The 25,703-nt window shown below is 41.7% G+C and overlaps 1 protein-coding gene across 4 annotated transcripts in view; it reads left to right on the plus strand.

The window, feature by feature from the left end:
* Nucleotides 1-25,703, plus strand: part of TGFBR2 (transforming growth factor beta receptor 2) — an 87,655-nt gene that overhangs the window by 44,508 nt on the left and 17,444 nt on the right. For 2 of the 4 annotated variants that reach the window (XM_074405776.1, XM_074405775.1), the window contains 3 exons: nucleotides 9,849-9,954; nucleotides 20,432-21,236; nucleotides 23,236-23,377. In XM_074405776.1, coding sequence (XP_074261877.1) covers nucleotides 9,849-9,954; nucleotides 20,432-21,236; nucleotides 23,236-23,377 — 1,053 coding nt within the window. The remainder of the gene's footprint in view (nucleotides 1-9,848; nucleotides 9,955-20,431; nucleotides 21,237-23,235; nucleotides 23,378-25,703) is intronic. The other 2 variants (XM_003936065.4, XM_003936064.4) reach the window with 1 other exon arrangement.

Genomic DNA, 25,703 nt, shown 5'->3' on the forward strand with positions numbered 1-25,703 from the left:
CGGAGTAGCTGGGATTACAGGCATGTGCCACCATGCCCAGCTAATTTTTCTATTGTTAGAAGAGAGGGGGTTTCACCATGTTGGTCAGGCTGGTCTCAAACTCCTGACCTCAGGTGATCCACCCACCTTGGTCTCCCAAAGTGCTGGGATTACAGGCATAAGCCACTGTGTCCGGCCTCATTTTCTTTATGTGATTTGAGTTAGGAGGGAAATCTAAATGATTAAATCATACTAAACATGGTAATACCTGATATTCTGACTTACTACATCAGCTTTCTTCAGGTAGTTCACCTTTGAAAAGAAAGCCTAGGCTGAGCCAAAGGAATTAATCTCTTAATACTAGAATACCCAGGCACATTTACTAGCACTGAAGAAACTTTTCTCTCCTTATGTATACTGGCTTGTCTACAGTAGACAAGTTTATTTTATCCAAAAGGACAAAAATTGATAAATGGCCTGCAAGTTGGATCTATATTGTAGTATTGAATTTCTTTGTAAAAACATTTCATACATTTTCTATTTTACTATAAGCCTTTCAGATACTAATGACTTCCATTTTCAAAGTGTTTCAAGTCGGGTGATCATCATGGGCATCCATCGTATTTTTCCTCCTATTTATTCTCAAACTTTCTTATGAAGTGAGATAAGACACATAAAGGTGATTTCTCACTGTATAGTTCAGGAAGCCTTTCACAGCTGATGACTCAAATGTCTTGGTGATTTCAGAGTGTTCTAAAATGTTCTAGGAGGTGGGCTGGTGGGGTGTTTGCTGTGTAAGTATCTCTCTTATCTGCGGTGGGATATTTCTTCCACCTAAAACAGCAGACAGTAGGAGCCACATTTTGTGTTCATTTCTCCTCTTATTGTTACCATCTCTTCTTTATACTGAGGAATGAAAACTTTTTTGAGTTGGAGTCTTGCCCTGTCGCCCAGGCTGGAGTGCAATGGTACAATCTCAGCTCACTGCAATCTCTGCCTCCTGGGTTCAAGCGATTCTCCTGCCTCAGCCTCCTGAGTAACTGGGATTATAGGCATCTGCCACCATGCCCAGGTAATTTTTGTATTTTTAGTAGAGAGGGGGTTTCACCATATTGGTCAGGCTGGTCTCCAAATCTTGACCTCAGGTGATCCACCCGCCTCGGCCTCCCAAAGTGCTGGGATTACAGGCGTGAGCCACCACACCTGGCAGGAATGAAAACTCTTGATGTTTATTTCTCTACTCTAAGTCCAACAAGGTGGTGAACACAAAAGCTAGGAAGTGCACTGTGGCTGTGTTCTTAGTGGTACAGCATTCTTCTTGCTGCTGGTTTTCTGATCTGCAGCTGCACAAGGGATGATAATTACATACGTCTTCCTTTTCTTAATATGTAAGGAGAAAAGGGTTGGGCCGCCAGATTTTCTTTTTAAGTATAGACCTTTATTTCTAGTGCTGCTATTAATGATAGTTAATATTCCAAGAAAACATACCGTTGCTGTGTAGGGAGCTCAGCCCTTTCCAAGCATGACCTCATTTCATAGCCACCCCATGTGGGTAGGCACTGTTAGCATCCCTGTTTATGCACGAGAAAACCAGGCTTAGATAAGTTTAACACTTTGTCTACGATCAGACCGCTAGCGAGTATCAAAGCTCGGATTTACGTTGGGATATGTAAGGCGCTAAAACCTGTGAAGGTTTTCCTTTTTTCCTTCTTTCTTTCCTTTCTCCCTCTTTTATTTTCTTCTTCCTCTTTATCTCTCTCTATATTTCTAAACAGATAATATATGCAACATGAGAACAAAATTCAAATGTTAGACATATTCAAACACCTACACTAAATGGTGCAGACGTTTAACCTTTCATTTTTGTTTTTTGTAAACTAGGCTTAGTTGTCTATAGAGGCAGAGGAGCATAGTAATATCTTGACATCAGAGACTGGGTACCATTTTCATAGATGCCCATTCTTCAGAGGACTGAGGGCATGGTTTTTAGAATGAAAGAGTTAAAGCAACCTCGCTGTTTTTTTCTTTGAATTGGGTACCTAGCCTTAACCGTGAAATCCCCCAATGGGACCTAGTGCCAGTTCCCCTGCCTCCCTACAGTGACCAAGGACAGGCAGGAGTCAAGAAGCAATTGGAATGGGGCTGGGGTGTGCCCTGCACAACTATTCTCTCACAGTCATGCTTCCTTCCCAGACTCTCAAGAGTTTTGGAATGCCAAAACATTTCATGTAGCATTCTAAGGAAATCAGAATCTACTCCTGTACTAACCAACATATAAAATTCCTGTTAGAAGAGAGGGTGTTGGGATTGGTCATGATGGGTGGCCTGGTGACAGCTGTCAGTCAGACGAGACATGACGGGCACCAAGCTGAAGCCAGCACAGGAGGTAAGAGAGGAAAGAACCCTGAGCAAATAGCCACCCTGCTTACTTGGGATGACATCCCCACTTTGCAAAGACTTGATGTGGTTATTGAGCTCTCGCTGAACCTGTAAGAATCAAACACAACAACTCGGTTTACTCATTTCATGAACGGTTTCCAAGTGCAGGGAAGACACTTCATTTCCAGAACACCGAGCGAAGAGGTCATTTCTGCTGGTTTAGGTAAGACAGAAACAGTCTAGTGGTAATGCTCAAGAATGAGGCAGTTCTCCTGGATTTAAGGCCTATTCTACAGCTCATTAGCTCTGCTGTGTTGGGTCAGTGACTTGACATCTCCGTGCTTCAGTCTCTTCATCTGTAAAATGGAAATACAAAGCGGGTGGGAGGTGCTGTGAGGATTGAGTCGATTAATGCATGTAAAGTGCTTGTAGCATTGCCTGGCATGTCACCGTCTGTTAGCTGTTAGCAGTAGTTGGCCTTTTTATAGAGGGTTGGGGACTTGTCCTGGTCCGAATACAGGAAACCAGGCCTGTTTAGCCTAGGTCTGTTCTAACACTGAGGTTTTGTAGTTGAGTGCTGACTCTGGTGCATAAGTCGAGCATTTGGATACCTACATATCACACCACAAGGTTTTGGAGGGGCTCACTCTGCTTTAGTCCCTGTTTCATCCAGTTTCTTTTTCTCTCCACGTGCCTTCACAGAGGCAAAGGGAGCATGCTGAGTCTAGAATTTCTAATCAAAGCTAACCACATCCCTGACATTGTTGGATAATGTTATAAATTAGGCGCGTTGTTCCTGTTTTGACTCAGAATCACAGCAGGAAGCAGCTAAATAAAACTGAAACGACTCACAAGTGCCTTTCACATCAGTGATTAGGGTAATCGCAGTTCTGTACTTGCCAAAGGGATTCATTCCCTCTTCATTTTTTCCATGGAAAGCTTGCTTTGGGCCACAAGGCCTTCTCTTTGAATGACTGTGCCATTATTGGCCAAGTAGTGCTGATAAATGGTACCTGTGGGTTGTTGTTGTGGGGTTCAAGGAGGTGATGCTCGGGAGTGCCCAGCACAGTGGCTGGCACGCAGTAGGTGCATCCTTTCTGACTCCTTCCCTGATCAAAGAGTGCTCTGTGCCAAGGCACATACCTCTTCTGAATGGTATAAACCATTGCTACTGAAAGTGTCTAGACCAGCAGCAGCAGGATCACCAGGGAGCTTATTAGAACTGCACAGTGTCAGGCCCTCTGGGGCCTATTGCATCAGCATCTGCCTGTAACAAGGCCCTCAGTGATTTGTTTGCACATTGAAGTGTGAGAAGCACTGTTGTGAACTCACCAGGTCGGGATGGAACCAGAAATGGAAGTCTTGTTGACTTCATGCCAGTAACTCCCTGAGCTAATGGGCCCGTGAGGAATAAATTTGATCTAAAACCTGGTCATTTGGAAATGAGCATTACTCAGTCAGCTTGTATAACAGAAGCCCCCAGTGGCATATGGGTCTTTTTCAGCAGTGACAATAAAGGTTATTTTTATTTTTATTTATTTGTGTTTTTTAAATTTTTTGAAAGGGAGTCTCGCCTTGCCCAGGCTGGAGTGCAGTGAGTATTGCGATCTGGGTTCACCGCAACCTCCACCTCCTGGGTTCAAGAGAATCTCCTGCCTCAGCCTCCCGAGTAGCTGAGATTACAGGCATCTGCTATCACACCCAGCTAATTTTTTGTATTTTTAGTAGAGATGGGGTTTCACCATGTTGACCAGGCTGGTCTCAAATTCCTGACCTCAGATGATCCACCTACTTTGGCCTCCCAAAGTGCTGGGATTACCAGTGTGAGCTGTTGTGCCTGGCAATAAAGTTTATTTTTTAAATATACTCCACAAATGTTCTGGTATGGATCTTAATGTAGAGAAAATCAGATACCTTTTCAGTAAGCATTTCTATTGTTTCCATGATCATGTTCATGTCAGTTTATTGTATTTGTATTAGTTTATCTGTGAGACTGTCCCCTGCTATTTCTCAAAGCAAGAAGACATTTGTGAATGTTTTCAAGATGCATTTGACAAGGTATTGTTTTGAATTAGATTGACAGAGGAGATGTTTGGTAGCCCTGGAAAACCCTGGAGAGTAATAGTGTGGTGCTATGAAGAGTTGGCCTGAAGCAGTGCATTCCTGGGTTGTTTGCTAAGATTATCTGCTGGAGTTGGGTAAATGGAAAGCGAGACGGTGAGCCAGGGAGGGTGAAGGGAGGCATTGCTGCCAGACCACTTGAGCTCCCAAATGACTGGATCTTGGCCATCCTGCTTTCCCTGCTAACTTAGACCTGAACTGCTTATTCTAGAAAATGAAAGGCACTGGGGCCACATAGGAAAGAGATAGCACTGGACTTAAGCCCTGGACTTTGAGTCGTTTGTTTGCAAAAGCAGTGTCCTACCCTTTTCCAACTGAAATGTAGGCAAGGTGGCGGCAAGCCCGGGGCCTAGGATGTGGGAACTCAGAGTACAACCATAGTGATGATTGCTGCCTTGGATTGCAGCCTACTCTGAATGCGCACACCTGTGCTAACCACTTTCAGGTGTGCTGTCTTGTTTCATAGAATCATTACATTTTTATGATGAAGTGAAACCCGTGAATTGTCTCTTCCAGACTGTTCATTTAAATGACAAAAAAGTGGGTTTCCAGAGAGGAACTGGAATTTTCCAAGATCCCATAGTTGGTTCCTCATTTTTTTGTCCATAAGAGAATCCTAAAAGAACCAGCTCATCCCGTCTCTTCCTGAAGGAATACCCTTACCCTTCCACATTCCCGTGGTGGTGGTATGTTTGCTTTTTTTATCAGTCTTACACCCATGGGAGGCTGCACACCTAACATAAGAGGCTACCTTTCTGTTTGCTGAACAGCAGCCCAGACCCCCACCTAGCATGTTCTTGGCAAGAAACACAACCTCAGGCTGACGCTGTTTCCATGTGTATGAGAAATGATGTGTATAGATGATGGCCAATAAGATGCTTATCTATTGGGAAGACGACTGAGGGCAGGACTGAGAGCGTGGCTTTCCTGCTGAGGTCATGTGTGTTCAGATCCCAGCTCAGCCATGTCTAAGCTCTTTGTTCTTGGGAGGACTGCTTCACCTGTTTTCCCCTCTGAAAAATGGGAGTAGAAATAATGAATCCCTTTAACAGGATTATTTTGAGGATAAATGTATTTATTTATGCAGAGAACTTGGCATGGCAACTGGCATAGAGCAAGCACTTAGTAAATTTTGACTGTAAATAGTTATTACTGTTCCACTAGATGCAAATTTCTTATCTTTGGCTTTAGTCAGATGAGTGAGGAGCTCTGTACCAACATCACATATTCTCCTACTCCCTGAAAATTCCTCCACCTGAGTCATATTGAGGTGCTACCCATCATAAGGAGTCCTGTGAATCAAAGTGATATGTTTACTGTAAAGAATGCTGGGGATGTGGTTCACTGCATTGTATCATTATCTTTATGAGGAAGCCAGGAGAAACTTCTTTTGGCTTTCTGTTCTAGAAAGGTGTTTTCTTCATGAGGACCTGTTTGCTTCTTATCATAAGGATGCTTTGAAGTATACCGAGCAGGGGTCAGCAGACTTCTTTGATAAGGGGCAAGATAATAAATATTTTCAGCTTTGCAGGGGATAGAGTGTCTGTTGCAGCTACTCAGCTCTGCTGTGGTAGCAGCCACAATGTGTAGGCGATTGGACGTGGCTGTGTTCCAGTACGACTTCATTTACAAAAACAGGTCTCAGGCCAACCCTTGATAGAGATGTTCAAGGTTTTTGTGTTTCTCTCTCAAATGCTAACTAGCAGCAAAGCTTAGAGTCAAATCTGAACCATGCTTCGAGCAAATATGTACCTACACATTTAGTATACTAATATCAACCTTGCTTACCAGTTTTTACCCTGTTTTCTCACATTTATCATAATTCTAGCACCTATCTTGATTTTATCTTCTTTCACTGTGTGGTTTTTTTTTTTTTTTTTTTTTTTTTTTTTTTTTTTTTTGGAATGGGATAGGACTCTAAGTAAATAAATCTATTATATTTTGCTAGCTTTGAAACCAGGACTCGAGAAACCACTTCTGACTCAAAGTTCAATCTATGTGGTTAAATAGGGAAGCAGACCAGAAGATGTATGCTGTCACCGAGTGGCACACGTTGTGACTCTCAAGCTTTGTGCATCCTTTAGCAGTTGGTGTGGTGATACACGCTAACTTGAGAAGTTGAGGGAAGGGCAGAGAAGAGGACTTCTTGTAGCCACAAAGTTTCATTCCTTCTTCTCTGATTGTTATAGCATTTCTTTTAAGTGAAAACAGCCTTTTGGGTTTGCAAGCCTAACTCTGGCAGGAAGACAAATGATTTTTTTTACAGTATCAGACACGCGGTTTCCTGTCTATGTTTAACTTGCTAACAGAACATCTCAGCCAGCTGGTTCCCTCTGGACCCATTGTGTCCTTAATGTCGTTGCTTTGCGCCACCCGGCAAACCCACCCGGTGTATTGATCACAGGCCTTGAGCATTTTCTTGACTTCTGTTGCTTTCTGAGTAAGGGAAGTCTTAGAGATGTTGCCCTCTTTCTCCCAAATCTCATTTTGTGTTTGTTCAGCTTCAACATCAGGGAGCTGGCTTCTTGGGCAGACGCTTAGTTCTTGCGTGTAAGAGATGAAACGCGTAAATGGTGTTTTGGTAGCTCTGGGGGATTTTAGGTATGCTGCCTTGGAACTGTACTCTCATACTTCAAAATAGCTGGCTTTCCAGTTGTGCATTTTTGTTTCAAAAGAAACAAACTAGATTTACTTTCTGGTCTAAATGCAGACAAAAAAATAAGTGTGGAAATATGGTAGAGAAGAGTTGTTAGAAGAGGAAGAAAATTATGGATTAAAGTTGCTAGTCTCATTCCGGGGAAGAGAAATCAGTCATTTGAGGTGATGACTCAGAGCTGAAGTAGCCTTTGGTTGTGAACCAGCCGTGGTTAGAAAGCACACTTTGAATTCATCCATATGGCCCTGTGTCTGGCCAAGGACATAATAAAGATTTTGCATGCTAAAGGACACTGTGACTCAGTTGAAGGAAGCTTAGAATGTATTTGAAGTGACAAGGCAGAAACAACTCACTTTTCAAGATTTTTTTTTTTCCTTAGTAGCAAAGTAAACAGAAATGCACAGAAGCCAGATGTGATTTCTGGTTGTGAATATTTGTACTCTAGAACCTCATTGTGATGTGAATCATGGCAGAGTGGAATCCAGTATGGACACACAGACTGTCTCAAATTCCATCTACTGGATATGAGCGGCCCAGAAAGCAATCAGACCCATGCTGCTGGTGCTGTAGCAAGGTTCTGGTGGTTCCTCCGAAGTCCCAGCCTCGCCCACTACGGCCTCCATGTGTTCTATAAACTGTATGGTACAAGTAATGGCCAGAAGGGTCCACTGGGACCTTTTGCTGCTTTCGAAGTCTCAGTGTCCCACCGGGGGGAAAAAAAAAGCTCAGGTTAGCTAACCACGGTGAAACTGGCTTTTCTTTCCACCCATATAAACTCCACAGGGTTTATACACCACCATTTGGACATCTGGGGAACTTGCCTTTGGAACATCTTTTCTGATTCGAAATTGCTCCTGCATGTTACCTGTTATGTAAAATACCCATTTTACCGTGACAAATTATGCTTATTTTTAAAAATGCATGTTAACTTTTAAAGAAATAATGTATATTTGCTTATCTACTTATAAAAATATACATATATATGCTTTTTGTTGTCTAATTAGAGGATTTGGTTGGTTCCACTGTCAAGAGCAATTCTGCTGAAATTCGGTCATTAAAATTCTTTCCATGTCTTCCATTTTCCAGGCCCCATCCTATTCAAAATACCTATTTCTTCCACCAGGCTGATGTAGTCATTCTCAGCTTTGGCCGCACATTGGAAACACCTGAGGAGCTTTAAAAACTCCTCATTAACTGGGTCTTACTCCTGCAGTTTCTGACTTAATTGGTCTGGGGCCTGGTATCAGGAATTATTTTTTAATTCTTCAAGATATTTTAATATACAGTCAACACTGGAAACCACTGGACTCAAGACAGTTTGTTCTGCCAAATCTTTTTATATTTTTCATCATGTTCCCCATGTAAGCTGGAAAGGAACAGTAACAATTAAAGAATGGCAGCCACCACAGGAAGGAGCCAAAATTCTGCATTCTAAGGTTAGAGAAAAAGAAAAACCAACACCTGTTTTAGCCCATCCATGGAGGAATAACAAGATTCTGTAAGAGAGGCTATTATTTTGTTTTCTACAATTTACAAACAATTGTTTTAGAAATAGGTCAAGGTCCTCATTGGGAATAGGCATCTGAGAGTTTACAACTGATTTAATTATACGTTAAAGGAAAGCACATTTTAAACCTCAATGTGTCCAAAAGGTTGGATGGCAAGGTTTGGGTGCCATCACCTTGGCAGAGACAAGGCAGGGACCAGGAAGGCTCTATGTGTGGTTCTAGGAGGTGAAAAAACTCAGGTGGGAAGGAATTGCAGAAGCCTGTGATTCACATGGAAAGCTGGAGAGAGAGAGAGAGAGAGAGAGAGAGAGAGAGAGAGAGAGAGAATGTATTTTAGTGACCTAACAGGTATTGTGAATAATGAATGTGCTTTTCCAAAGCGGTCTGGTCTCCCTGTTGGAGAGGATCCTAAAATAACTTAAGAAATGTATTGCCGGGCGCGGTGGCTCAAGCCTGTAATCCCAGCACTTTGGGAGGCCGAGGCGGGTGGATCACGAGGTCAAGAGATCGAGACCATCCTGGTCAACATGGTGAAACCCCGTCTCTACTAAAAATACAAAAAAATTAGCTGGGCATGGTGGCGCGTGCCTGTAATCCCAGCTACTCAGGAGGCTGAGGCAGGAGAATTGCCTGAACCCGGGAGGCGGAGGTTGCAGTGAGCCGAGATCGCGCCATTGCACTCCAGCCTGGGTAACAAGAGCGAAACTCCGTCTCAAAAAAAAAAAAAAAAAAAAAAAAAAAAAAAAAAAAAAGTGTATCTTGCTTTCAGGTTTCCTGAGAACATGAGGACCCCTAGACAGAGTACAAGGTATAATTCAGACAGGCAGCCAGAAGAAGAATTACAGAATCTGGGCAGGTGTGCGAATCCTAACAAAACCTCAGCTTTTAGTAGTCAGAAGACTGTAATAACACAGAAAGGGAAATGAAAAACAAAATCTTGCTCCAAAGAACATGTATCAGGTATGAAGCTCTGTCTGTGGAGGGACAGATGTGCCGTCATTTCCCGGACAAAGCCTGGTACCTTGTAGGTACCCTCCTAATGTTGCTTGCCCTCCTTTTAAAGTCAGAGCAAGATAAGTAGTAGGAATCTATATCCTAAGGAGGAACATGAAGGGTGAGAGCACAATGGAAGGGTTGCCTAGCAGAGCAAAGGCTGAATCAGGGTTTTAATTGCCTGAAATGACCAGTTTTCCAAAACTGGACAGGTAGACATAAAATCAGACACATAGGTTCAAACAATCACTTGCAAAGGAGCACTTATCAAAACACTGGCTGGGCATCTGCTCATGTGATAAAGACCCCAGGGCTTAGAGATGAGTTAAGGTCATTTTGAAATCAGGATGATCTGGCTGAAAGAATCAAAACAAAACCAAAAGAACAAACCATCAAGAGCCTTAAACTTCACTCAGTGGAAAGAAGGTGAGAGTCTCCTGTAATCTTTGCTACACAGATTACATGCCAAGTATTGTATCTGTGTCTAGCAAAACACATGATGAAGACTCTTAAATAGCAAGCTTGGTTTCAGAGACCAGATCACTTTACCCTTAGAAAAAGGGTCCTGGCATTTATTGGGTGCTGTACGCTGGACAGGCTGACTTTAGGGTCTGATAAATATGTCAGACTTTAGAGTCTCATAAATATATCTCTTGAAAAGTAACTGAAGAAAACATGGCTGTTCAACCTGAAAATGAAATGATTTAGGGGATATGAATTTAATGTCCAGCAGGAGTTTAAGAGCTCTCATCCCATAGAAACTGGACGCATTTGGTTGCCTTTGGCTTCAGAGAACAGTCGAAGGGTCAATATAGCAGTACCCATAGGCTACATTTGACTTAATGTAAAAAAATCACTTAAAAATATCCCAATGTTTAGATTTTATCTCAATATATCTGCAGCTAGAAATATTGGAATTTGATTATGGAATGAGAACAAAGGAGTGGTGTATTTCTACCATAACATTTTCAGGTATAGATTTTACCTCTACCTCTCATGGGTATTCTAGAAGAGACTGTCATACTGGGTTAGAATACATGCAAGGCTTTTCCATCTGGGAGGGAGGTAAAAGAAATAATACAAAGAAGGCTGTGCATTGGGATAGGAGAGGTGGGAAATTGGAGAGAAGACTTCTTCCATCATTTGAAGAGAAAATACTCTGAAAGTGTATCCAGAATGTGAAACAATACTACCAATAGCTGGAAGTTAAATTCCATCCTGCATTGCTAGTGAGCTTGCTGTCCTTCAGTTGTTTAATTAAAATGATTTTTTGTTGTTTGCCTAAATTGCGTGCTTTTTACTGGGATGATGGATGGAGAATCATATCTCATTCTACAGTCTTCCACCAGTTAATTGACTAGCAAATTCTCATGGACCATTTTCTCATTGGCTGGTACCGAACACAGTTATACAAGAACTTTGCAAACAATTCCACTGAGAAATTTTTTGTAGGAGGAAAGCATCTCTATGGCAGAGTACCAAGAAACTTTATTTTTGCTAAACTGTTTAGCAAAAATAAAATTTACCTCTGAAACGTGAATGTGTAAATGAATCACCAAGAGAACTTTTAAATGCAGATTCTGATTCAGTTTGTGGAGGACAAAGCTAACACTCTGCATTTCCAGTAAGTTCCCAGGGGATGCTGTTGGCTGCTGGTCTGGGGGCACACTTAAAATAACAGGGTGCCAAGCTGTTCTTTCTGTAACACACCAACAAAATTTTTAACATGCAGAAAACGGTGGTGACATCTTTGAACTCTACAATGTGAAGCGTATATGTGAATGCTCAGCTTTCTCTCTCTCTCTCTCTCTCTCTCTCTCTCGCTCTCGCTCTCGCTCTCTCGCTCTGTGTGTGTATACAGACATTCAGACACAGATACTCACATATATACATCTAAATATACGTTACAGTCCATATTCAAATTTCTTCAAAGTTATGGGTCTGTTGTTTAAACTCAGAATCCAGTCAAGGACAACACATTAAACTTGATTGTTGTGCCTCTACAGTGTGTTTTTTGGTTTTCATGGCATGGACTTTGATTTGAATAAGCCAGGCCATTTATTTTATAAAGGCACTTTCTAGATTTGTCTCATGGTTTGATTAATTGAGATTCAACATTTTTGTAAAGATTCTACCGGTGTTTTTTTATTGTAGGAAGTTTTTTAAGAAAAGTAATTCTGCAAAAAAACAGGGTTTTCCATTTGTATTCAGTCATATTAGTAGCAAGATGACTACAGACGCATACTTGGATGATAAAAAAAAAAAAAAACAGTTTTAAAAACACTCAAGGGCCGGGCGCACCTGTAATCCCAGCACTTTGGGAAGCTGAGACGGGCGGATCACCTGAGGTCAGGAGTTCAAGACCAGACTGACCAAAATAGAGAAGCCCCATCTCTACTAAAAATAAAAAATTAGCCGGGCGTTATGTCTCATGCCTGTAATCTCAGTTACTCTGGAGGCTGAGGTAGGAGAAGTGTTTGAATCCAGGAGGCGGAGGTTTCAGGGATCCAAGATCATGCCATTGCACTCCAGCCTGAGCAACGAGAGCGAAACTCCATCTCAAAAAAAAAAAAAAAAAAAAAACCTCAAGAAAATGATAACTATAAAAGTCAGGAAGAGTGACTACTTTTTAGAGGAAAGTAGGGATCTCTGATTGAGTTGGGGAACATGAACAGTTCTGGGGTGGCCAGCAAAATTATTTTCTGATTTCTCAGAAATTGATTTAAAACACAGATATAAAAAAGTGCATAAAACAAGTGTCTGGCTTAGTGAATTATTATAAGGTCAACACTCTTGTAACCACTGGTCAGGTCAGAAAATATTTTTACTGGCCACCCCAGAAGTCTGTTCTGAGAAACATTAATTTTGTCTCTCTTTCTGTGTGTATATGTGTGTGTGTGTACAGACATTCAGACACAGATACACTCACATATATACATCTATATGTCTGTATATACACACACACACACACACACACACACACACACACACACTACAGTTTAAAAATCTGTGTTTTTCAATCAAATTTAATGTATTGTCCTTGACTGGATTCTGAATTCAAATATCAGACCCGTAACTTTGAAGAAATTTAAATATGGACTGTAATGTATATATATTTAGATGTATATATTGAGTGTATCCATGTCTGAGTGTACACACACACACACACACACACACACACACAGAGAGAGAGAGAAAGAGAGAGAGAGAGTTGATGTTTCTCAGAACAGACTTCTGTAGTGGCTAGCAAAAATATTTTCTGACCTGACAACCAGGGGTTATAAGAGTGTTACAATAATTCACTAAGCCAGACACTTGTTTTATGCACTTTTCTATATCTGTGTTTTATTTTGGAATGAATTCTTTTTCACAAGAGAGAAATTGGAATAATAATTTATGAAGGCTATCCCATGCTTTTGGGCTAAGTATATTTATTATTTTAAATATTCTTAGGAGAAAGGAAAGAGGGAGAGAGAACTAACTTTTGGAGACAGGGTCTCATTCTGTTGCCCAGGCTAAAATAGACTGGCGTCATAGCTCACTGCGGTCTTGAACTCCTGGGCTCAAGTGATCCTCCTGCCTCAGCCTCTTAAGTAGCTCAGATTACATGCCCATACCACCACATCCAGCTGCTTTTTTATTTGTATACACACAGCGTCTCACTATATGGCCCAGGCTGGTCTCAAACTCCTGGGCTCAAGTGATCCTCCCACCTCAGCCTCACAAAGTACTGGGATTACAGGTGTGAGCCACCATGTCTGCCCCCTACTTTTTAAAAATCATCTGAGTGGCTTCAAAGCTTTGGTTCTTTCTGCACTACCAAGCTGTCTCCTTAACAGTGAACCCAGAGATGCATTTAATAATTCTGAAAATATCCAACCACTCTGGTCACAGATAGAGGCCAGACTTAGTTGTAGATAAGGAGCCATTTGCAAATGTCAGAGTCTTGATACGTAAATATTTTTTTAAAGACAAATGTCAAATTCTTTTTTTTTTTTCTGTCTTCCAAAGATAAATGTTAGTATGCCATTAAAAAAAAAACAAACTGGCAGAAAACCCCAAGGGGAAATCCTATGATACACTTTCCTGTGGAGTGATTGAAAAGTAAACAGTTTGTCTTACCACTTGAATATGCTTGTGCGCACACACATGCACACATGCGTGCACGCATACACATTCTCCCAGCCTCTTTTAAGTCCTTATTTATGCCGCCATTAGTTTCTAAAAGGAACTTAGAACTGAATCTCCCTAAATTCACTTTTAAATAAAAGTCACTTGGATCAAAAAATAAAAACATTCAAGTAAGGCCAACTTGGTAAATACAATCCTATGTGGATCAGTTAATGTGTCTTGATAAAAAACAAATCAACATAGCCGAATCCGGGAGATAGGCTCCTACTTTAATATTTGAAGTAGGCTGGCAATTCCTCCACTCAATAAAGGAGTTGAGGGCAAAATTTACTGGGGTACTGATTTATCCAAGCAATAGAAAGGGACATGGATGGTAGTTTTCACATACTCTGGTGTATTAGTACACGAATGGGCATCAGATCCCAAGAGAGATACTTGTGAAGTTGGCAGTGAAGCTGTAACCACAAGGATGTTCACATGCCAGCGTGTTCACCTATAGCAAGAGTGTAGATGCAACTGGCTGAGATTCAAAGAAGGAAACTGTGCTAAAGAGAGATAGCTGAGGGGAAGGAAGAACTTCCCGTCTCAAGTCATTGTGTTAATTATAACATTAAAAGGACAGCATTCATTTATTGAGTGCTTACTAGGCACAACTTTTACTGAGCAAGAAGACGTATTTACCAAGCAGACAAAAACGTAGATGCAACCAAGACTCAGTATCCTCCTTTGTGAAATGGTGTTAAGGGAATCTGCCTCCTACATAGGGTTGTTGGAGAAATAAAGTGGGATCATGTTTACAAAATAAACTGCTCAGTGCCTAACCCAACAGCGCACATTGTCTGTGAGTTATCTTTCTTGCTGTTAGAAGATTTCGAAGGAGGGCTTCTCCTCATTCTCCGCTGCAGAGCTCCCTTCCCATTCCACAGAAGCTCTGACAGCATCCAGAGTTGTCCATGTACAGCACAGCAAATCAAGCCGGGCAGATCTGCCACTGGCTCTAGTTACCACCTTCCAGAGAAACCCATCAATTTCATAGTCTCTGCTCTAGGAAGTCCTGGAGAAGAGATTAGAGCCCAACTGCCTTCACTCTGCCAGGGGAACTTTCCTTTTTGTGTGTATGTGCCATGGACTTCTCACAGTGATGTGTTTTAAATGCATAAAATAGAGCACAGAGTATTTCAAAGAAAACCAATTACACTGAAATACAATGATCACATATCTTAAAAATGAATTTGTGTTACAGTAATATGTGTTTCTTTAGTAATGCTTTAAATAACAAGAGCAGATCTAAACAATTGAAATGTCTAAGTGATGAGTGTCAGTTGCATGCTGAGACATCTGCAGCAACAAAATCATAGGTCCAGCTAATACTAGGAAATAATAATTTTCAATTAAAAGTTAGAGAAAATAAAAAAGATGCAATTTTTGCCCATTCAAATTCACAGACCCACTGAACTCTATCGAGGCCAGGCTAAAAATGTTTACGATTGTACCCTCATTTTTTAATGGGCCTTGGAGAAATTCCACCCTTGTTTTTAATGCCCTTCAGAATTATATCGAGTATGGAGGGTCCCAATAGTGCAACAATTATGTTTTGAGCCCTGCTAAGGTCTAGGCCCTGAGAATAGGTTCTGAGAAAAGATAAAGGTTTTAAGGTTCTCCTTCACATGAAACTTTGTTTTCTGGCAGGGAAAAGATGCATATTTATAGAGACACTACTAAAGTGTGGTTCTTAGTTCAGAACAAAGGAAAATAATCTCTAAACCCCAAATTTACTCCTTTAGACACATTATACAAGAATTACCAATGTCACTTGGGGGATGGTTATAAAATCACTAGGTCCAGGCTACACTAAAGACAAACACTTTATCAAATTGGGTGGCTATATAAAGTCTTTTTTTTTTTTTTTTTTTAAACTGGGTCTTGCTCTGTTTGTTACCCAGGCTGTACTGCAATGGCAGGGTCACAGTATGCTGCAGCCTTGAACTCCTACCTTAAGTAATCCTGCCTCAGCCTCCCTCATAGCTAGGACTACAGGAGGCACCACAGTGCCTGCCTAATTTTTTTTATTTTTATTTTTTAGTTTGTCTAGAGACAGTCTCACTATGATGCCCAGGCCGTCTCAAACTCCTGGGCTCAAGTGATCCTTCTGCCAGAGTGCTAGGATTACAGGCGTGAGCCATCACACCTAGCCTAAAGTCATTGTCATTCTTAGTTGGTTCTCACCAATATGAAGTTTAGAAGTCAGGCCTGGGCTGGAGATCAGAAGTCTCTCCAATCAGGCAGTGCTCATTTTAAATACCAGCTCTGCTGTTGCCTAAATTTATCATCTTGGAAAATTACTTAGCTTCCCTATCTGTCAAATGGGGTTTATAATAATAGCAGTTTCTACCTCATAGGGTTTTCCTGTCAATTAAATTTAAATATTCTATAAAATCCTTATCACACAGCCAGGAACTTAGTAAGTGTTCAGTTTATGAGTTTCTCTGTAATTGGCGGCTGATGAAAAGAAACATTTCCTGTTGGTCTCCCAGTAAAAGAGATGCTGGCTTGTACCTACACCTACGGCTGTTGGTTTTTCTAGTAGCAGCCCAAGGGTTAATACAGCCAGAAGGTGTGGGTGGCTCCTGTTTAGATAAAGCCACATCCCTGAAGCTTCCTTCCAGCCTTGGTTGCTATTGTTAGAGTTTTTCACCACCTCTTTGAAGTTTCAAGATTGATAGATGTTATTCAAGAATTCCTCCCCCGCCCCCAATTTATTAAGTGCAAGTTTTCTAAAGAAATCACAGGAAATTTTAGGAGAAAGTAAAACGTTGGTTTCTGACATTGAACTGGGGATTTCTAGAATCTTCTTCAGTCGGTGCTGCGCATAAGGGAATTTCTGTTCTTATGCTTCCTTTAGGCTAAAAAGGAATTGAAATTAGCAAACAAGACTGTTTTTATAGTTAGGAATTATAAAATAAAATTGTCCATGACGAATCAACATTTCATTTAGATGTTTTAGTGAATTAAGGACACATCTAAGTCATTATGTACTTAACATTTAAATTTTTTCAAATTTCATTTTCATATATGTGAAAAAAAATTGATTACATATTCAGATTTGGCCAAAGTGAAGTCTCCGGATTCTGCCAATGAGGTTATAATAATGACACCTCTCGGACAGGGGTCAGCAAAGTTTTTCTCTGAAGAGCCAGATAGTGAATAGTTTAGACTTTCTGGGCCAGATAAGGTCTCTGTTGCATGAACTTCTTAGTTTTATTATTTTTTAAACAACTCTTTAAAAATGGGGGAAAAATTATTCTTAGGTCATAGGACTGTAGAAAAGCAGGCCATGGGCTCTTGAGCCATCATTTGGCAAACTCTGCTATAAAATATAAAAACTTGAAGAAATATTATTTCACATAAGTCATCATTAAGCTCCTAAAACAAATGTTTGTTGAATACCATAAATTGCCCCATTCTGCCCCAGGTGCTGGGTATATCTTGGTGATCAGAATAGATGGCCACTACCCTGCTTTGTCGGGAGAGAAGCAATCAGATAATCAACTGGATTTATGATTATAAGACATTCCATGCAGTTACAGACACAGAAATGGAGACAAGTGGGTACTTCAAGCTAACACATTCATTGGATACCTCAGATAATAGAGGCAGAGTTTCAGGGAGGGAGCATTGTGGAAGTGGTAAGTCTAAGTGGAAATGCCACCTGCTCAACTGGCTGTTTGAACATTAGTTCGTCTGCCCCCTTGATTTTCTTCTCCCAGTTTATACTTTGCTGGACAACAGGGGCAGTCCATACATCTCCACAAGAGCGTCTTTTGCATTCAAATCGTTCTGCAATTGCTTTATCCTACCCCGTACCTGCCCTACTGTTGCCTGTTCTTAGTCTCAGTCCCAGCCTCCCAGAGTAAGAATTTATGTTTTTAAGGGTCAATCACCAAATTTTCTCGCTTTCCCTGTATTTTTAAAATGCATTCATGTGGCTTTCCAAACAAATGATTTTTTTTTTTTTTTCTTTTGGAATTCTCTTGCTGGAATCCTGATATCTTGGGCTTACTATTCTAGTTATTAGACCCAAGATTTTCATCTAGAACATATACTCAGTGGAAGTTGGCATTTCTACTTAAGTAATCATATTAGACTTAAACCTTACAAATTGATGTGTACTAGCATCATTTCTCACTGTGTTTTGTTAAATCAAAGTATCAGATGCTGAAAGAGCTATGTTGTCTGGAGTATATAACCTGGGCTTCATCATCATGAGCCAGGAAAATTTAGGACATGAACACACATGAGGAATGTAGGGGCGTAGGTTTAACAGGCAGAAGAGAAGAGAAAGAGAAACAACTCTATAGAGAAAGGAGTCTCTAGCAAGTGGAAAGGACGGGCTGGTGGTGAATGCGCTGGATTTTATGGTCCGGTTTGAGGAGGTGGTGTGTGATTTGTAGGGCTCACAGATTGGTTCGATCAGGTATGATGTTTACATAGTATGTGGGGAAGGCTGGTCACCCCACTCTAATTTTATTATGCAAATGGGCCTTCCAGTTGATCGGTGCCGTTTTATCTGCTCTTTACCGTACACATGGCTGACAAAGAGAAGGGAAGATGGAGTCGCCATCTTGAACATGTCTAGTCCTTAGTTCCTGCTGGTATTCACCAGTGCAAGCTCCCAGCTTGCCTACCTATGTCTGCAGCTCGACTTCACAGGCTGCTGTTTGTTAGAAAATGATTTGGGGCTGCTTTTTATTACAAAGAAAAGCCTTACTGAGGATTCCCATGCCCTCATTATCTGCCCAAGTAATTTCCTCTTAACTCCTTTATCAATACCATTTAGATAATGGGTTCCCTTTGAGAGAATATAGTACGCCTCATTTCCCCTGGACTATATTCTTATCACCTTTTTTTGTTTTTCGTTTTTTTCTATTCAAACACCTACAGTAGGTAAAAACTGGCAATTGAATAATCAAAACATCATTCTTTGACAAGGAATTCAGTTCCATACCACCCACCCATTTTTTTTTTTTCCTTTCTACTCCCCAGGTGCAGAGTGGCCAGTATGGGAGAATTGCTCTTCCTCAGATAGATCATACGTTCTTTCTCCTTAACATAGCACTATTTCCACTCATCACTGACTTCTTCCATTCTTCAGAGACCAACTCAAAGGCATTTTTTGCTACTGTGCCTTCCACGTTTCTCTAAGCTTTTCCACATCCCTCTAGTATACAGATTGCACCGTACATTTAGCCCTATCCCAGATGCCATATGTTGCTCATTTGTATATATGCCCTAAGTCCTCTACTGAGTACTCTTTGAGGCAGTGCCATGCTCATCATAGACACTCAGTAGTGATCTATTTGATGAATGATTCTAGCATCTGAGCATGAGGCCTCCTCATTAACGGGTACTTTGGAGGGCAGGTGGATGACACATAAAGCAATAGAATTCTGGCGTGTTTGCCCAGTGAGAGCAGCCCGGCACAAGCTCTCATTGAACTAGAGCTGCCTTTTGCTGTCTCCTGCTCACTGTCTGTTTCTGTTCATGGCCTTCTTCCAAAGAGGGAAAACTATTTCATCAGCGCCAACAAGGCCAGCACATGAACCAAAGTTTGATGTACAAGCTATTGTAGTTAGATATGTGGTGCTAAGGACTCTCCTCGTCATCCCACGGGGGCCTGCATCAGTATTCCAAGTCATAAAACTGCAGCATTTCCATTTTTAACTCATCTTACCTTTGTGGTAATGTTTTCGTTGTTACTATTATTTTACGAGACTATAATTTGCATACACACTGAAAAGAGGAATGTTGGGTAGACGTAACATCACTGTCCAAAGAGATCCTTTCCATGGACTCCTCCCCTTTTCACCCATAGGCCCAGAGCTGTTGTTTCAGGGTCGCCTGAGTGCTGATCAGAGCAGAACAAGTTGGAGCTTAAAAACGAGCAAAGACCATGGTGGAAACTGTGGCACTCCCTGTGTTTTTATCATACATGCAGATGTATGATAAAGTTTTTCGAAGGCAGAAGCTGTGTCATGTTTTTCCAGATTCCCATGCCCTGCGTTTAGGTAACACTCAGTGAATGCTTTGTCTTTTTATTCAGAAGCTATGTCATTTTTTTTCCGTATTCCCAATGCCTTGAGTTTTAGATAACGCTCAGTGAATGCTTTGTCTTTTTATTCGGCACTATTGAAGACCTACTGTGTGCTGAGCGCAGTTTATGGTAGCGAAGAAGACATGGTTCCTGCCAGCGTGGAGTTCCGCATCCATGGGCGTTGGCGAGAGTAGGGAAAGACAGATGTGAAACCAAGAGGTGGAGTCATAGTTCATTTGAGTTTAAGTTGTACTGAACGGTTACCTAGAAAAAGTATAGGGTGCTATGAAAATGTATAAAATAAGACAATTTTCCAAGTTTTTCTAGGCCTCCCTTGAGGAGCGACATATAAGCTGAAGTTTGAAGGAAGTGTAGAAGATGTCAAATAGACGGTCAGAGGCAGAGAAGACGGAATGAGTGTGCACTGACATCTCTGAGATAAAAATTAACAATATAGTATCTACAAAAACTATGCAGACATTAAAATCTGTAGGTGCGCGGGCATGAACCCACTTCCCGATGGTACTTACCTACTCCATCCAACTCCTTCTCTCCTTGTTTTGTTTCCACATCAGACTATAACACCAGCAATCCTGACTTGCTGCTAGTCATATTTCAAGTGACAGGCGTCAGCCTCCTGCCACCACTGGCAATCGCCGTATCTGTCATCATCATCTTCTACTGCTACCGCGTGAACCGGCAGCAGAAGCTGAGTTCATCCTGGGAAACCACCAAGCCCCGGAAGCTCATGGAGTTCAGCAGCGAGCACTGTGCCATCATCCTGGAAGATGACCGCTCCGACATCAGCTCCACGTGCGCCAACAACATCAACCACAACACGGAGCTGCTGCCCATTGAGCTGGACACGCTGGTGGGGAAAGGTCGCTTTGCTGAGGTCTATAAGGCCAAGCTGAAGCAGAATACTTCAGAGCAGTTTGAGACAGTGGCAGTCAAGATCTTTCCCTATGAGGAGTATGCCTCCTGGAAGACGGAGAAGGACATCTTCTCAGACGTCAACCTGAAGCATGAGAACATCCTGCAGTTCCTGACGGCCGAGGAGCGGAAGACGGAGTTGGGGAAACAGTACTGGCTGATCACCGCCTTCCACGCCAAGGGCAACCTACAGGAATACCTGACGCGGCATATCATCAGCTGGGAGGACCTGAGCAAGCTGGGCAGCTCCCTCGCCCGGGGCATTGCTCACCTCCACAGTGATCACACCCCGTGCGGGAGGCCCAAGGTGCCCATCGTGCACAGGGACCTCAAGAGCTCCAATATCCTCGTGAAGAACGACCTGACCTGCTGCCTTTGTGACTTTGGGCTTTCCCTGCGACTGGACCCTGCTCTGTCTGTGGATGACCTGGCTAACAGCGGGCAGGTAAGTTAGAGCTAGTGCTGAACCTCCTGTACCTTGCACCTGGCCTCACCCTACCTCTTGATCCCCGTCTCCTGGCTCTTGTCTCAAACAGCCCTATACTCTGGACACTGGTCTAGGAATCTAGCCAAAGTATGGAGTCTGCCTTGAGCCTGCTCTTCTCTCTCCAGCCTGAGCATTTTTGCTGATGGACAGCATTTCTCGTCCCGTCTTCACATCCCTTCCAATTCAGCACATTTTCCCTCCTGGATCCATCCTCATTTCTCTTCCAGCAAATGTTTTCTCTTTGCTTCAAGCACTGTTAGTACTTTACCTCTGTTTTTTGCCTCTGGTATGGCTATACTCAGTCCTTTCTACGCTGTACTAGCTGTAGCTGTATGTTGGTTTCTCTGTGTGAATAGCATCATGGAAGGCAGGCTCCCTGAAGTCCAAATCTACATCCACGTGGTCACCCAAGATATCTAGCATAATGCCTTGAACAGTGAAAGTAAAATAAGTACTTGTTGACTGAGTGAGCACTTGCGCTCCTGAAGTACTCTCACAGATTAAAATGGAAACGTTTTTGGCTCAGAAACTATCAGAAGGTGACGAGAAGTCACCACAACATCCCCTTATAAGTGATGGGCCCAGCGTTTTCACACAGCAGGGTCCGTGGAGAACAGTGCTGTCTTTTTTTTTTTTGAGACGGAGTCTCGCTCTGTATCCAGGCGCCAGGCTGGAGTGCAGTGGCACAATCTCAGCTCACTGCAACCTCCGCCTCCCGGGTTCAAGCAATTCTCCTGCCTCAGCCTCCCGTGTAGCTGGGACTACAGGCGCACACCACCACACCCAGCTAATTTTTGTATTTTTAGTAGAGATGGGGTTTCACCATGCTGGCCAGGATAGTCTTGATCTCTTGGCCTCGTGATCCGCCCGCCTCGGTCTCCCAAAGTGCTGGGATTACAGGCGTGAGCCGCTGGGATTACAGGTGTGAGCCCCTGCGCCCGGCCGACACTGTCTTCTTGAGCCAGGTGGGAGGACCCTCTTTAAAGCGTTCGGTTACTGCCCAGTCAGTCCTGTGTCCATGGCAGCGCACACAGTGTTGAGGTAAACGCGTCAAAACGTGAACAGACTACTGTGCCAGGATAATGAGCCATGCCCTGACCTCTTGAGAAGAAAAATTTTTTCTAATACATGCCAATAAGAAGCATTCCTCGGCATGATATCAACTCACGTGGCTTCCCTAGATCCTTGGGAAGGGAGGACTTGATTGTTGTTTAGTCAGTCGATACATACTACAATACTAAATATTTAAGTGACCCATTCCCTGGAACACGTTTTTTTCCTTTTTCTTAAGGATCTCATGTTTGCATATTATCAGTCAGAGAGATTAGCACAGACCTGAATGTTAAAATAAAACGACACAGCCCACACATCAAAATGATAAAGTGATCCAGATTTGGTCTTTTACTGTGGAAATACTTTTATACAATTTAATTTAGTAGAGATATCATGCAATTATATTATATCCTTTGCACAATGGAATGTGCCGTGGAATAAACAAAGATTAAGACTCAGTCCTGAAGTGATCAAAACTGATAGCAATTATTATTTTTACCCTAAGTCTTGGGGCTTCAGGAATTAAAAAATATTTAATTTTGAAAAGCAAAAATAAACATTTAAAATACCACAAATATTGTCTCCCAGGTTATCTGTAAGGATGTTATTGAAAAATATGATGACATAAGTCATGGGGTTAGATAAGGCAGTCTGGGGTTTGGCACTTCCTTATTTTGGCATGCTTTGTTTATAGTCTTTAGCGGGTTTTCAGGGAGAGAACATCTATTTTTAAAAACAGTCATCTATCTGTACCTTTCTGTGCATTTCTCACTATTTAAAAGAGCACTGTGATTTTTTTTTTAAAGATCCTCTGCACGTGTCAGGGACCAACATCAGCTATACTGTGAAAATTAAAATGCAGCTGGAATTAAATGATGGGCCTCACTGTCTGCTTTTGCTGTAGGTGGGAACTGCAAGATACATGGCTCCAGAAGTCCTAGAATCCAGGATGAATTTGGAGAACGTTGAGTCCTTCAAGCAGACCGATGTCTACTCCATGGCTCTGGTGCTCTGGGAAATGACATCTCGCTGCAATGCAGTGGGAGGTATGTATGGACCAGCATCACTGTGTAGTGGTAAACTTGTCTTCAAAATAAGATCATGTGTTGCTTCAAGCATCATTCCAGGGGTTACAAAGCAGTTATTAGAGCTAGTTGAGATCTGGTATTATACAATTGTTCCAGAACTATTTGGGGTTAGGCTAAACAGCCTGGGTTTTTAAGCTGAAAGCTACATTTGGAGCATAAAGGTATAGTTGGAGCATAAAGCTTCGTATCTCCTTTCATAAAGCTTTGTATAATTTCTCTTCTCTTGACACATCTCTCCGCAATTATTTAAATATCTGGCAAGAGATGAATGCTAATACATGTGTATAAGAATGACCTCTAATGATCATATGGATAATATTCAGATAAGCATCTGATTTCTTTTTCTTTGTGTTTTAAGGTTTTTCAGAATTCTGTCTGGGAAAAGGATTTGATTAAAAATTTACTTTTATGGACACGACATTCTTTGGTTGGGCAAAAAAAAAAAAAAATCGTTGTTTGAGATATTTGTTTAGGTTTTGAAAATTCTAGTGAAGAGTTTATTGAGGAAGGCCATCCTGTCACTCGTCAAGCCTGCAGGCCTGATTGGGAGACCTAGATTTCTCCTGCAAAGCCCAAGCCGTCCAGCTGGCTTGCTCTTTTTCTCCCCAGTTCAGCCACCTACTTATCTTTCCTTTTAGGATCATTTCTCCCTGAACACACTGCCATAGCCTCCCAGATGCCCTCTGCTATGTCTTCTCTGCAGGTTGCATGCTGAGTCCTTTTCATTGTTAGAGGCTATTACTACTATTGACCGTGAGTCTGTAGATAGGATGGGCAACAGACATCTGGGGCGTCAGGGTGAGGCTATTGTTCTAGGGAGTATTGTCCCCTGATTTCAAGAACAGTTGGGGCTTACATTGCTATACCCTTTTCTGACTCTCTCCGCAGTACCTTGGAGGGCAGATGAATGACACGCAAAGCAATAGAATTCTGGCATGCTTGTCCGATGAAAGCAGCCCAGTGCAGGCTCTCATTGCACTAGAACTGCCTTTCATGTCTCCTGTCCACTGTATGTTTCTATTCGTGTCCTCCTTTATTTCTCAGGTGAGACAGGGTCTTAGGTCTCACCTGAGTAATCTGTGCACCCAGTTGGTCCTGGTTGGCTGCCATATATGAGGCCAAGCTAACTCCATTTCATTTTTAACTTTTTGTTTTGTGATAATTTTAGACTTAGAGAATAGTTGCAAAAATAGTGGAGTTTCCATATACTCTTAACTCAGCTTTGTCTGGTGTTAATATCTAACCTAAACCATAGTATGACTATCAAAAACAGCAGATAAAGCTGGGTTCGGTGTTCTTAATTAATCCATATGCCTATTTGTACTTCCAAGTCCTCAGTAATGTTCTTTTCTGAAACAGGATCCAGTCTGGGATCCCACACGGATCTAACGTGCACGCCTCCTTAAGTCTCCTTGACCTGGTGACAGTTGCCCTGTCTATTTTTGCCTTTTATGACCTTGACACATGTGAAAAATTCAGAACAGTTATTTAGACCGTCTCTCACTTTAGGTTCACTGATGTTTTCTCATGATTAGATTGAGATTACATATTTTGGGCTAAAATACCAGAAATGACAGTGTGCCTGTCTTCAGTGTGACATGTTGGGGGAACAAGATGTGTATGTGTCTGATTATTAATGTTAAATGTGGTCCCTTGGTTAAAGTGGGACCCGCTGGGTTTCTCCTCTGTAAAAAATACTGTTTGTCCATTTGTAAGTAATACATGCCTTTGAACTGTTTCTAAAGATACTATACCTGTTTAGTAAAGGTACTAGAATTTTCCTGTTCATAATTTACCCACTAATTTGTTGATGTCTGACTAATTCTTACCTGTAACAATTAATACTATAATGTTTGCTTAATGAAGATTTTCTATTTTTCTTGTTCCTTCTATATTTATTAATATGCATTCTAGTTTAAGAAAGATCTGTCTCCTCTGTCACCATCCCTGTTCTTTGTTTACTAATTATGTATTTATATCAGCAGGGGATTTTGGATACTTGTTTTATTATATGGGTATCCAGTATTGTCATTATTTATTTTGTTGCTTAAGTTGCCACAGCTTGAGTCACTGGTGCAAACTACCCAACATTTTGCCCAAGGCAGATTCAGTTGGTACCACTGCTGGCTCTGATTCTTCATCGTGTTCAGAATATGCGTAGCCAATTCTCCAGCATGGGTCCAGGTCACCCCCTCCCATCCTGCACCCTGCTCAACCTCACATGTTTTCCTGAGACCCTGGCATGAGGAAGGCACTTCCTGTCTAGCTGACATATTTTCTAGTT

Source organism: Saimiri boliviensis, chromosome 9, assembly GCF_048565385.1.
Source record: "Saimiri boliviensis isolate mSaiBol1 chromosome 9, mSaiBol1.pri, whole genome shotgun sequence".
NCBI classification, from domain to species: Eukaryota; Metazoa; Chordata; class Mammalia; order Primates; family Cebidae; genus Saimiri; species Saimiri boliviensis.